The 14,150-nt window shown below is 44.8% G+C and overlaps 1 protein-coding gene across 3 annotated transcripts in view; it reads right to left on the reverse strand.

Moving 5' to 3' along the window:
* The window catches only part of LOC143974865 (NACHT, LRR and PYD domains-containing protein 3-like), a 151,703-nt gene that overhangs the window by 39,335 nt on the left and 98,218 nt on the right, over positions 1-14,150 (reverse strand). For all 3 annotated transcript variants that reach the window (XM_077476631.1, XM_077476632.1, XM_077476630.1), the window contains exon 5: positions 12,039-12,122. In XM_077476631.1, coding sequence (XP_077332757.1) covers positions 12,039-12,122 — 84 coding nt within the window. The remainder of the gene's footprint in view (positions 1-12,038; positions 12,123-14,150) is intronic.

Consider the following 14,150-nt stretch of genomic DNA (forward strand, 5'->3'; position numbering starts at 1 on the left):
CAAAATCCTTTGCTGGTAATGACGGCTTCATGATAACTCCTGTATAAAGAAACTAGTCGCATGCATTGTCAGGTGTGGTTTTGGTCCATTCTTCCACACAAGCAGCCTTTAAATCTTGAGTGTTCCCTGTCTATGAACTCTGATCTTTAGTTCTTTCCATATATTTTCTATTGGATTCAAGTTAGGTGATTGGCTGGGCAATTCTAGTAGCTTTATTTTCTTTCTTTGAAACTAATTGAGAGTTTCCTAGGCTTTATGTTTGCGATCATCGTATTGCTGAAATGTGCACCCTAGTTTTATCTTCATCATTCTGAAAGTAGGCAGCAGATTATTATCAAGAATGTCTTGGTACATTTTTCATTCATCTTTCCTTCAATGACATGAAGTTTGCCATTACGTATGTTGAAAACAGTGAAGTAAAAAAGGGAAATAGACTTGGCGCTATACCTTTGGTTTGTAAAAAAGTGAAAACTATAATTTGTATAAATTTTCCAGCTTGCTGGTAAGTGATGAACACATATCTATTTATAATGACCAGTAATCTCTAGTGGTTTTTTATATAAAAAAAGAAAAGAAAAGAAAACATATGCACCTATGTAAATGCCGTAAAGTGCTAATCAAACAAACCATAAATTAACATACAATTGCTATGATTAGTAATAAAGTGCAAGTGACAATCATGCAAAAATCCTTAGTGAAAGTTTAGCTTTAAAATTCTAAAACATTTGGAAAAAATATATTCCTAAAATTAATTTTCAGACTAATATCATGTATCAATTAGTGAAAAGTCCTACTATTTCATAATCAGTGTACTGAGTGACACGACTAGATAGCATGTGACTGGTAACCAGTGAAAAAATAAAAATAAATAAAAATATATATATAAGTGAAAAAATAATAATGATGATATAATAAACAGTGAAAAATCTTCCGTGAGTGTCTTCAAAACTGTGTCTGCAACTGCTGCTCCCAGTGCACAGTGACTGCTAATGTGATTGCTCTCACCAGAGGTTTCTCCCCATCCGGGGTGGATCAGCCTCCACAGTATAAGCCACTGTGTTGCTCTCTGGCTTTAATCTGCTGTGGTCCTGGGAGTCCCCCGTTCCTCCGTTGGTGTAGCGTGCCACATTATATGCAACAAGGAAGAGGCATATCCATAGTGTAGTACGTATAAAAAGGAGTTTTATTTATAAAGCAACTAAAATTACTCACAAACATTCGGCGATCAATCACTTTGTTGTGGTAACAGAGTTTAAAAATCCCGCCCGGCCGTTTTGCCGTCTGTGTAAGAGGTGTACGCTGTCTGGCCACGCCGGATATTCTGACGGAAACAGTCCGATGCATACCACACACAGTCGGATTATCCGACAAAACGGTCCGATAGGACACATTCCGACGGATGCTCCGACCGTGTGTACAAGGGCTTAGAAACAATTGTACCTACTAATTCCAGGTCTTTCTGAAGCTCTCCACAAGTGGTCCTTGGCTCTTAGACAACTCTTCTGATAATTCTTTTCACTCCTCTGTCAGAAATCTCCTCTGTCAGAAATCGAGAAAGCAACTGATCGTGGCCAGTTTATGGTGAAATTATGCCCTTTCCACTTCTGGATTATAGCCCCAACAGTGCTCACTGGAACATTCAGAAGTTTAGAAATCCTTCTGTAACCAATTCTATCAGTATGCTTTGCAACAATAAGGTTGCGACAGTCTTGAGAGCGCTCTTTGCTTTTACCCATCGTGAGATGTTTTTTGTGTGACATCCTGGTAATGAGATAACTTTTTATTGGCCAATCAGTTAAGACTGAGCCATGTACACACGAGTGGATTTTCCGTCAGAAAAATCTTGGATGTTTTTTCCGACACTACGACGAGCCGAGAAAATTAAGTTCAATGCTACCGAACATGCGTTGAATTGTTTCCAAGCATGTTTAGGAATTTTGCGCGTCGGAACTGCTATAGACGATCGGAATTTCCGATAGGAACTTTTTCCGACTGGAAAATTGAAAACTTTCTCTCAATCTTTTGCTGGCTGGAATTTGGCCATCAAAAGTCCGATGCATACACACGGTCGCATTTTCCGACCAAAAGCTCTCATCGGTCTTTTGCTGGCCAAATTTCCAATTGTGTGTATGCGGCATTACTGTAGTTTCTGAACATATTTGTTTTGGTTTCTTTGCATGTGTGGATTGCATTGGTTGTTATCGACATGTCATGAACATTTCATGTCAGCACCTTTAGAAATACAGTATATTTACCTAGAAAAATGGTGACACATGTTCAATACTTATTTTACCCGCTATATATACAGTACAGACCAAGAGTTTGGACACACCTTCTCATTCAAAGAGTTTTCTTTATTTTCATGACTAGGAAAATTGTAGATTCACACTGAAGGCATCAAAACTATGAATTAACACATGTCCAATTATATACTGAACAAAAAAGTGTGAAACAACTGAAAATATGTCTTATATTCTAAGTTCTTCAAAGTAGCCACCTTTTGCTTTGATTACTGCTCCGCACACTCTTGGCATTCTGTTGATGAGCTTCAAGAGGTAGTCACCCGAAATGGTTTTCACTTCACAGGTATGCCCTGTCAGGTTTAATAAGTGGGATTTCAAGCCTTATAAATGGGGTTGGGACCATCAGTTGTGTTGGGCAGGAGGTGGATACAGTATACAGCTGATAGTCCTACTGAATAGACTGTTAGAATTTGTATTATGGCAAGAAAAAAGCAGCTAAGTAAAGAAAAACGAGTGGCCATCATTACTTTAAGAAATGAAGGTCAGTCAGTCTGAACAATTGGGAAAACTTTGAAAGTGTCCCCAAGTGCAGTGGCAAAAACCATCAAGCACTACAAAGAAACTGGCTCACATGAGGACCGCCCCAGGAAAGGAAGACCAAGAGTCACCTCTGCTGCGGACGATAAGTTCATCCGAGTCACCAGCCTCAGAAATCGCAGGTTAACAGCAGCTCAGATTAGAGAACAGGTCAATGCCACACAGAGTTCTAGCAGCAGACACATCTCTAGAACAACTGTTAAGAGGAGACTGTGTGAAGCAGGCCTTCATGGTAAAATAACTGCTAGGAAACCACTGCTGAGGACAGGCAACAAGCAGAAGAGATTTGTTTGGACTAAAGAACACAAGGAATGGACATTAGACCAGTGGAAATCTGTGCTTTGGTCTGATGAGTACAAGTTTGAGATCTTTGGTTCCAACCACCATGTCTTTGTGCGACGAAGAAGAGGTGAACGGATGGACTCTACATGCCCGGTTCCCACCGTGAAGCATGGAGGAGGTGTGATGGTGTTAGGGTGCTTTGCTGGTGACACTGTTGGGGATTTATTCAAAATTGAAGGCATACTGAACCAGCATGGCTACCACAGCATCTTGCAGCGGCATGCTATTCCATCCGGTTTGCGTTTAGTTGGACCATCATTTATTTTTCAACAGGACAATGACCCCAAACACACCTCCAGGCTGTGTAAGGGCTATTTGACCAAGAAGGAGAGTGATGGGGTGCTGCGCCAGAGGACCTGGCCTCCACAGTCACCGGACCTGAACCCAATCGAGATGGTTTGGGGTGTGCTGGACAGCAGAGTGAAGGCAAAAGGGCCAACAAGTGCTAAGCATCTCTGGGAACTCCTTCAAGACTGTTGGAAAGCCATTTCAGGTGACTACCTCTTGAAGCTCATCAACAGAATGCCAAGAGTGTGCGGAGCAGTAATCAAAGCAAAAGGTGACTACTTTGAAGACCCTAGAATATAAGACATATTTTCAGTTGTTTCACACTTTTTTGTTCAGTATATAATTGGACATGTGTTAATTCATAGTTTTGATGCCTTCAGTGTGAATCTACAATTTTCATAGTCATGAAAATAAAGAAAACTCTTTGAATGAGAAGGTGTGTTCAAACTTTTGGTCTGTACTGTATATATATATATATATATATATATATATATAGATGGTGGAGCGCAAGGTCTCTAACATCCACCAGCTCTGTGATGTCATCATGGAAGAGTGGAAGAGGACTCTAGTGGCAACATGTGAAGCTATGGTGAACTCCATGCCCAGGAAGGTTAAGGCAGCGCTGGAAAATAATGGTGGTGTCACGTACCTGGTGGTTGAGCCCACGGATGCTGGGAGCGGCTACTCGTATTCCTCCGGCTCAGGAACTCCTGGTAGAGGAGACAGAGGTTCGAGAGCGCGGAAGGGGCACAAGTGCCAAGCAGGACACTGGTGTCGGGACAGATCCGGCTCCGGGTACTGGAGAGGAGCAGATATGACAGGAACAGAGACCAGCAGGAGGTGGGAGCTGGGGAAGATGCACACACTGAGGCAGTGGGGAAGGAGTCCTGCAGTACGGTTTCTCACAGCAGACCCACAAGCAGGTAGAGCAGGATACTGGAAGGCTGGAACCGCAGAGGAACAGCAGACTGGATGAAGTCATGGACAAGCCGGGTCAGGAACAGGCAGGCAGATAGGTACCGAATCAGCAGGCAGAAGAATCGTCAGACAAGCCGAGGTCGTGGGTAGGCAGCAAACAAGTAGTCGTCAGGGTAAGCCGGGTCACAGGAGTAAACGAGACTCAGGCAGGTGCAAGGGGATCAGGACAGGAACACTGTAGACTGGACAGCAAGGAGGCAAGGTAACAGGTCCCTTTAAATAACCCCTTTGGCGACAAGAGCTGTCGCGCCACGCGCACGCTCCCACGCGCTCGCACGCGCTCGCTCACCAATCTCTCCGCGCACCCGTGCGCGCTCAACAGCACCCGCGTGCGCCCATCTGCGTTAACACGCACCCGCGTGCGGCCATCAGAACATCCGCGCACCCGCGTGCGCCCACCTGCGTTAGCGTGCACCCGTGTGCGTCCACCTGCGTTAACGCGCACCCGCGTGCGCCCACCTGCGTTAGCGCGCACCTGCGTGCGCCGACAGACACCTTTAACAAGGCCCGAACCTCCGGGGGCAGTCGGATGACTGAGCTGACCTTCTTGACATTGCCCCCCCCCCCAAGGGGCAGCCCCCGGATGCCCAACTGAGCCAGCTTAGCTGGGTGCGCTCTCTTGAAGGCCAGAATCAGCTTCTCAGCATGAATGTTACTTTCCGGCTCCCAAGAATTATCTTCAGGACCGTATATTTTCCATTTCACCAGGTACTGAACCTGTCCCCATCTCCTCCTGCAGTCCAGAATTTATTCTACTTCAAATTCGACTTCTCCGTCGATCAGGACAGGTTCAGGTGGACCAGCATCTCTGCCAATGAAGGGATCTGGGGCAGCGGGCTTGAGAAGAGCCACATGGAAGACCGAGTGGATTCGGAAAGACTCTGGTAGTTGCAACTCGTACGCCACACTGTTGATCTTCCTCTTAACCGGAAATGGACCAATGAACTTAGGACCCAGTTTCCTGGAGGGACATGCCAGTTTTAAATTCAGGGTTGACAGCTAAACTTGATCCCCAGGCTCCAGGCTAAGTACCCTTCTCCTCTTTTTATCAAAGATTTGTTTATAATACTCCTGAGTTCTGGACATTGTTTCCTGAAGAAGCTTGTTGTTGTTACTGAAGAAGGCCAAAGCTTCCTGGGCAGCAGGCACCGAGCATTCCGGAAGGTTATTTGTTAGAAACAGGGGGTGAAATCCGTAATTCGCAAAGAAAGGAGTTTGCTTGGTGGCAGAGTGGACAGAATTGTTGTAAGCAAATTCAGAAAGAGGTAAGAGAGAGACCCAATCATCTTGAGAGAAGGAGGAGAAACAACGTAAGTACTGTTCCAGAGTTTGATTCGTTCTTTCTGTCTGGCCATTAGACTGCGGATGATAAGCAGAGGAAAAGAAAAGGTTGATCTCCAGGGAACCACATAATGCCCTCCAGAACCTTGAAGTGAACTGCACTCCACGATCAGAGACAATATCCACAGGAATCCCATGAAGCCTCACAATTTCTCTAATAAACACCTTAGCAGTCTCGGCAGCGGAGGGGGTACCTTTCATGGGAAGGAAATGCGCCATCTTTGAGAGCCTGTCCACAACTACAAAGATGGTAGAATGGTTTTCAGAAGGAGACAGCTCAACAATAAAATCCATGGAAATCATCCTCCATGGTCTTTCAGGAACAGGCAGCGGTTTCAGCAGACCCCAGACCTTGGATCTGCTGCCCTTGTTCTTCGTGCATACCGTGCAGGATTCCACATAGTCTTTGCAGTCCTTCGCCAGTTGTGGCCACCAAAAAGTCAGCTGACGGAGTTCAAGTGACTTGAGCACCCCGAAATGACTGGCCAACTTATGGTCATGGCAGGCACTGAGAACAGCTACCCGTACCCCCTGGGGTACAAAGATCTTATCCAGATGCCACAATAGATTGTCTCTTGCCTGCAGAGTGACACCAGGAGGAGGAGAGACATGGAGTGAGGCCCGTTTGATTTGATCCAGCAGGTTTTCCTGAAGTAAAAGGAAATTCCCAGAAGACAGGATGGTATCCGGGGGAGAAGAGGCCTCAGATCCGCAAAACATCCCCGAGAGGGCATGCGGCTTGGTGTTCTTTGACCCAGGTCTGTAAGTTATGTGAAAAGAAAATCGAGTAAAAAAGAGTGCCCACCTGGCCTGACGTGGTTTTAACCTCTTAGCAACCTTCAGATACTCGAGATTCTTGTGATCAGTAAAAATGAGGATGGGGTGTGCTGCTCCCTCCAGAAGGTACCTCCATTCCTCGAGTGCCGATTTGATGGCCAACAGTTCCCGATCTCCCACATCATAGTTCCTTTCAGCTTCCGAAAGCTTACGGGAGAAGAACGCCACCGGATGAAGAAGAGCCTTGGAACCTTGTCTCTGTGAAAGAACTGCCCCAACCGCAATTTCAGAAGCGTCGACCTCTAAGATGTAAAGCAGAGCCAGATCAGGATGCTTCAGGATTGATGCCGAGGTGAACAGCTTCTTGAGGGCCACAAAAGCTTCCTGGGCTTCGGAAGTCCAGTGGAAACGACAGCCCTGCTTCGTGAGCTTCGTAATGGGGAAGATGATGGTAGAGAACCCCCTGATAAATTTCCGGTAAAAGTTGGCGAAGCCCACGAAACTCTGAACGCCCTTCTTATCGGAGGGAGCGGGCCAGTCCAGAATGGTGGAAACTTTCTGTGAGTCCATTTGAATGCCTTCCACAGAGATGATCAAGCCCAGAAACTGGATACTCTGCTGCTCAAACACGCATTTCTCTGGTTTCGCATACAGGCCATGACAACGTAGTCTGGTTAACACCTTCTTAACGTGCTCACGGTGCTCGGGCAGAGAAGGGGAAAAGATCAAAATGTCATCAAATAAATAATGACAAACAGGTCAAGATAGTCCCTGAAGATGTCATTCACGAAGTGCTGGAATGTAGCAGGTGCGTTGCATAGTCCAAAGGGCATGACCAGGTACTCGAAGTGCCTCGCACACACGAATCTCTCCGCGCACCCGCGTGCGCTCAACATCACCAGCGCGCACCCGCGTGCGCCCATCTGCATTAACGCGCACCCGCGTGCGCCCACCTGTGTTAGCGCGCACCCGCGTGCGCCGAAAGACACCTTTAACAAGGGCTTTACGGCCCGAACCTCCGGGGGCAGTCGGATGACTGAGCTGACCTTCTTGACAGGTGGCCACACAAAATATTGACACTTTGGGCCCAATTTGGACATTTTTACTTAGTGGTTCACTCACTTTTATTGCCAGCGGTTTAGACATTAATGGCTGTGTGTTGAGTTACTTTGAGGGGACAGCAAATTTACACTGTTATACAAGCTGTACACTCACTACTTTACATTTTAGCAAAGTGTAATTTCTTCAGTGTTGTTACATTAAAAGATATAATAAAATATTTACAAAAATGTGAGGGGTGTACTCACTTTTGTGAGATACTGTAAACAGGGTTCTATGCTAGCACAGCACTGTTTTTTTTAGATGTTATAATATGATTACTTACCCCTAATGTTATTTTGTATTGATATAGCATGTCTGTTATGGTCATGCTTTATATTTTGTCTATGAAGGTAACTTTTAACTCATAATCAAATAATATTGCGTCTCAAAAGGTGAAATGAGTGAATATTAACACCAATCTATGCAAAAATAAGTGTAAAAATAAGTGAAAACATCAATGTACTTAAACAAAAATTAATATTAATATCTGACCGGTCCACTAACTAATGTGGTACGGTCATGTGACAAAAAACACACAATTAATGAACTGTACAGGAAACACTTTGATAGTCATAACATTGAAAAGTCCATATAAAGAAGTTCTCAGTTTGAGGAATAGTGATAGTGACTCCGCTGTGATGAAACGATGACAAACCATCCACAATAGTGTAAGTTATAAGCACCTCCACCACGGTTAACACTGCCGCTTACCAGAAGTATATGGTTCTTTATTACAGAGAACCATAAAACGCAGATGACTGGCTCTCCCCAGCCCGGGATATTCAGATAGGTAAGGTGATAAAAGGACCTCTCACAGCTCCAACCAATCCATAACATCAATGGACAAATCGCATACAAAACTCGAGCTGGCCGGTCTCGATTTACAACGCCCGATACTTCCGGGACAAACACATGAAGCGACGACGTCAGTGCATCGCTTCTCCTCCATACGCGTTTCGTCACTAACAAGACGTTTTTCTGTCTTGTGTTAAATGTAGTATAACATTTGGGTTTGCAGCACATTTTTATTTTATTTTTTGTTATCAGGCAAGCGCGGTTTTTCTTTTTGCATTTAACTCATAATCACCCGGTTGGGGACTCCCTCTCTGACTGGCGAAAATGGACTCTGATTGGAGTGGGAGGAGTAAACCTGCAGATTGTAGTAAAGAGTCATGGAATGCTGGTGAGTGAGGTCCAGAAAGGGGGAGGACATGTGAACACGAGCACAAATGTGTGAAAACGGCACCTTAATCTAAGAGCACTTTAATATGAACTTTAGCACAAGTGCTGGTTGACAGACTTTTTATAAGTTAATATATATTTTTCATAAAGGTTTTTACAGAGATATACCAGTCATCTCCACATAGCATGTTAATATTTTGGTACGGGTTTTATAGCTAATGCACTTTAAGATATTGGGAAGGAACGAGGTGTACTATAGTATGGCTAGTTTTTTAATACAATTTTCTCATAGGTTTTATGGATTGATTTATTCATATGGTTTAAATATTTTGCACACGTAGTTGTGGGTTATTGTAGTGTATGGGGGGGGGGGGGGAGGAGGGGCATGCATTGTAGTGCTTCACCTGTTTATATTGTTTTTTACATTTCATATCCCCTTTTCGGGGGATATAAAATGTAAAAAAACATGGTATGTGAGCAGCTATACTAAACGGACGCAGCTGGTAACACCACAGTGTGGGAATATTTATATAATGTCAGGAAAATGCCAACATTATGGTCACTAGCCAATGGCTGACAATTATAGAAAATAAACTTATTTAGACACATTACAGGAATTATTCACAATGGCTGTGCTGTTGTTAGGACAGTTGCACAGCCCCATTTCTTTTATATGTAGCGGTGTAGTTGCCACTAATAACAAACATCCACCAAATCACCCCGATGCCAGACTTCCATACGTCACTTGCAGAGACAATGAATAATCTATTGCTGTTTTTTTGTTTTGTTTTTTTTATTGGGGGGTACAACTTGGTTGGGGAAAAGGGTATATGGGATGCCCATCAGAGAGTTGATTTGCCATCATACTTTAAAGATTGTAAAAGTTAGAGCATAGTTAAAGCCAGAAGAGATGATGTGCATGTATTTATGGCTATGATATTTCCTCCTGCATCACCATGCAGATTGTTGCTTCTCCTCTGCTTAAAGAGGAAGTAAACCCTGATGGGTTTACTTCCTCTTTGATTCCCTGCAAAGGTAAAGCATAATGGACTACTATGCATCGCATAGTAGTCCATTATGTGTCACTTACCTGACACAGGAGCCAGCGAAGTCACCGCTGTCACCTGTAGTTCCGAGCGTCCATCTTCTTGGTGGGTCTCCGTGGGTCTCGCTGCTCCGGCACTGTGATTCGCCGGAGCAGCGATGATGTCACTCCCGTGCATGCGCACGGGAGCCGACATTCGCGGCTTACCCAGTGCGCCTGCACGTCGCTGTCTATGACGCATGAGCTGTAGAAAGTGGTGGCTGTCTTCAGGTAAATATCTCCTAAACCGTATAGGTTTAGGAGATATTTCTTGGACCTACAGGTAAGCCTTAATCTAGGCTTACCTGTAGGTCAAAGTGGTTTGTAAGGGTTTACAACCACTTTAACTCCCGCAGATTATTGCTTTCCAGGAATTCCCCATCCATTACCGTGTACGGGATAAGGACATCACTCTTGACCATGTAAGGGTGATGTTCCCAGAACTTCTCTAATCCTGCCCAATTCCTTTCCTCCAGCACAAATCTTATATTGAAGTAAAATAATGTCATATCTTCTTCTGAAAGCTAGAAGGACCCACTCTGAATAAATCCTTTAAGCAAGCTCTGGTTGCTCACAGCTACAAGGCCAGAGGCCTGCAGCACCTCTCCCTGGAGGCCTAGTAGTTTAAAAGCACATTGTTAAATGGTGCACTACTGTTCCCAGCCAGCCCAACTTGCAAATCCTGTGCCCTCAGGCTACATCGATTTTACACATATACCCACAGTTTCCCCTCATATCCAGGACTCCCCATCATTGACCATGTAATGATGAACACTTTGCTGATGATAGTGTAAAAGAAAAGTTCCCTCACAGACTTCCTGGCGTTTCCAGCCCTCCACTGTGGTACACTCACCAATCTTTCTCTGTCCTTGATGGAGAACTTGACCGGACCATATTTTCCGACAACTTCACCTGCCCCTCTGCTCCAGGAGTTCTTTATCAACAACCGCGTGATGATAAAGACATTGCCAATGACCGTGCAGAGGCAAAGTTCCTTCACAGCTCTCCCTGGGCCTCCTTCTGCGATCGGTACACCCCACCCAGATGGAGGTGCCCTCCTGCTGCTGTCTAGTATTCCATCCTCCCCTTCACTCAGCCGATAACTCCCCCCAGTGGCATGTTACCTCAGCTTATATAGGAGGAACATCACCAGTTGGGGATTGGGCAGGGCTCCCACACAAGCTGCCTGCCACTCCAGTCCTTGGCCCTGCCCCTCTTTCAGAACATTCTCCCTGGAAGCAGGGGAGGAGCCTCAGAACTAGAGCACAGGTGGCCATGCCCACTGCTACTCTGACCACTCCCAGCCCCCAGATCAAAACAGACAGGCCTAGCTTGCAGCTTAGGCCTGCCTAAATTTGCCTGTGCTGACAGTTTTCTAGTAAAACCCTATTACTAGCACCTACCTATTGGTAGAGGGTGCTACATATAAAAAGATGCTAAGTGTAATGTTCATCTGAAACCAATATTTACTTATGTTAGAATTGACATATTCACCCACTGGCTTTCAGTGTCTTTAAAGGACTTTGATTTAGCATTCTGTCTACGGTCAAATGCTACAAGCTAATTTGATAAAAGATAAAAAGGCACATCTGTAAATACGCACACTTCCTATAGTTCACAGACATACAAAACACAACCTGTGTAAGGTAAAAACTTGACAAAACAATAGGTGAACTTCATTGAGCATCTCACTGCTAGCTCTCAGTACAAAGCAGACTGCCTAATACATTTTATTATGCAAGACGCACTCCAGAGAATGGATTTTTGTAAAGAACGACGCTGCACGTCCTTTCATCAATAATGTATGTATATGTTCCGCAGCAACATCTCTATTGTATTGCAACAACGATCTGCATAAAATCCACATAAGGTGTTAAAGGAAAGGGGGAATATTCTAAAAAGGCCTGTTTGACATGCACAAGCACATTCTACAGGCAGGGCCACGTTATGTTTAGACATTGGGGATGTTTTATTCATAGTACATCTTCAGTGGTGGCCAGGATCTGATTTAAAACATGCCGCAGACAACATCTAGTGACTTAAATAGGCCGCTGAAAGTGGAAATGTTTAAAGTAATCTCAATTAGAGTGTGTTCTCTTTCTTACCATAATCCTGTCAAGGACCGATTGTGTGGGAGACATTTGAAAAGTTCTAAAAATTCTTCATCTTCTAACTGTGTCCACCCAAGTCTATAAAATAAAATAAATTACCGGTACATGGTTAGTGCCATCATTTGTAATACACTATTATTAAGGTGGACATGTAATAGTTTTTCTGTTTCTTTCACTTAAATTGGAACAGTGTGCTACAAAATAAATGGAGTATAAAAAAAATGGGATTTTTATATACAGCTTACCTGTAAAATCCTTTTCTTGAGAGTACATCACGGGACACAGGAGATCATTACATAGTGGGTTATATAGGCACCTCTGGTGATTGGACACTGGTTAACCCCAATTAAGGAGAATTCTTCCCCTATATAACCACTCCCATATGGGAGGCACCTCAGTTTTGTAGCAAAGCAATAAGAAACCACGTAAAACCCAAGATGGGTGGGAGCTCTGTGTCCCGTGATGTACTCTCAAGAAAAGGATTTTACAGGTAAGCTGTATATAAAAATCCCATTTTCTTGATCATACATCACGGGACACAGGAGCTCATTACATAGTGGGATGTCCCAAAGCAATGCTCAGATTGAGGGGAGGGAGACACAGATCATAATTATAGACCGCCAGGGACCGGAGGACCTAAACTGCAGCCTGCAGTACACTGCGCCCAAAGGCAATATCCTCTTGCCCTCTGACATCCACCTGATAGAATCTGGTGAATGTGTGGACTGATGACCAAGTTGCAGCCTTACAGATCTAAGCCAGGGAGGCCTGGTGATGCACTGCCCAAGAAGCACTTACAGCCCTAGTAGAGCGCGCTTTCACTTGAAAAGGAGGGATTTTCCCTTTAACACTATAGGCTTGAGAAATAACCTGTCTAATCCACCTTGAGAGAGTGGATTTTGATGCCGCCTGGCCCTTCCTAGGGCCTTCTGGCAAAATAAATAAGCAATCAGTTTTCCTTATCTGAACAGTTGCTTGAAGATATATACTGATTGCTCTAACCACACCCAAAGTGTGTAAATATTCTTCTTTTGCGGACTGTGGGTCCGGAAAAAAGGATGGTAGGATTACATCTTGATTCAAATGGAATCCCAAAACCACCTTAGGTAGAAAGGACCTGTTGGGACGCATGACCACCAGGTCCTTATGAATAATTAGATACGGCTCTTTGCTGGAAAGAGCTGCTAGCTCTGATACTCTTCTAGCCGTGGATATGGCTACCAAGAAAAACTATTTTTTAGTCAGGAGAACTAATGAAGCCAGATGCAAAGGTTCAAATGGTTGCCCCTGCAAAGCTGAGAGAACCAAATTCAGATCCCATGGGCATACCGGAGGTTTGACTGGCGGTCTTATCCACATGGCCCCCTGGATGAAAGCCCGCACCAGGGAATACGATGCAAGTGGCTTCTGAAAAAACACTGACAAGGCCGAAATCTGCACCTTGATAGTTCTTATGGCCAAATTCATTTCTAGGCCTGACTGGAGAAAGGCCAAGATCCTGCTAATGACATACTTTCTAGGATGTCATTCCCTGAGTTCACACCAGGAAACATATGCCCTCCAGATTTTGTAATAAATAAGCCTGGAGGCCGGCTTTCTGGCATTGACCAGAGTAGAAAGGACTGGCCCCGAAAGGCCACGGTCTCTCAGAATGTGGGTCTCAGCAGCCAAACTGTCAAATTCAGACTGTGTAAAGCAGGATGGTAAATTGGACCCTGTGAGAGCAGATCTGGCCGGAGAGGGAGGATCCACGGCCTGCCTACTGCCAACTTCATGATCTCTGCGTACCATGGTCGCCTGGGCCAAGCTGGGGCTACCAAAAGGACCGATTTTGTCTCCCTCTTGACTCTTCCCAGGAACCGCGACAGAAGCGGGCACGGGGGGAAGGCATAAATCAGATTGTACTGATCCCAGGAAACTGTCAGAGCATCTGACCCCTGAGCAAGTGCATCTCTTGTCCTTGACACAAAATTGTTCAGTTTTCTGTTGAATCTGGATGCAAACAGATCTACGTCTGGAGTACCCCACCTGTGACATATGGTCCGAAACACATTGGGGTGCAGAGCCCATTCTCCTGGGCACAACTGCTGGCGGCTCAGAAAATCC

This window comes from Lithobates pipiens, unplaced genomic scaffold (assembly GCF_037356315.1).
Source record: "Lithobates pipiens isolate NorthernLeopardFrog02 unplaced genomic scaffold, aLitPip1_a1.2 Scaffold_13, whole genome shotgun sequence".
NCBI classification, from domain to species: Eukaryota; Metazoa; Chordata; class Amphibia; order Anura; family Ranidae; genus Lithobates; species Lithobates pipiens.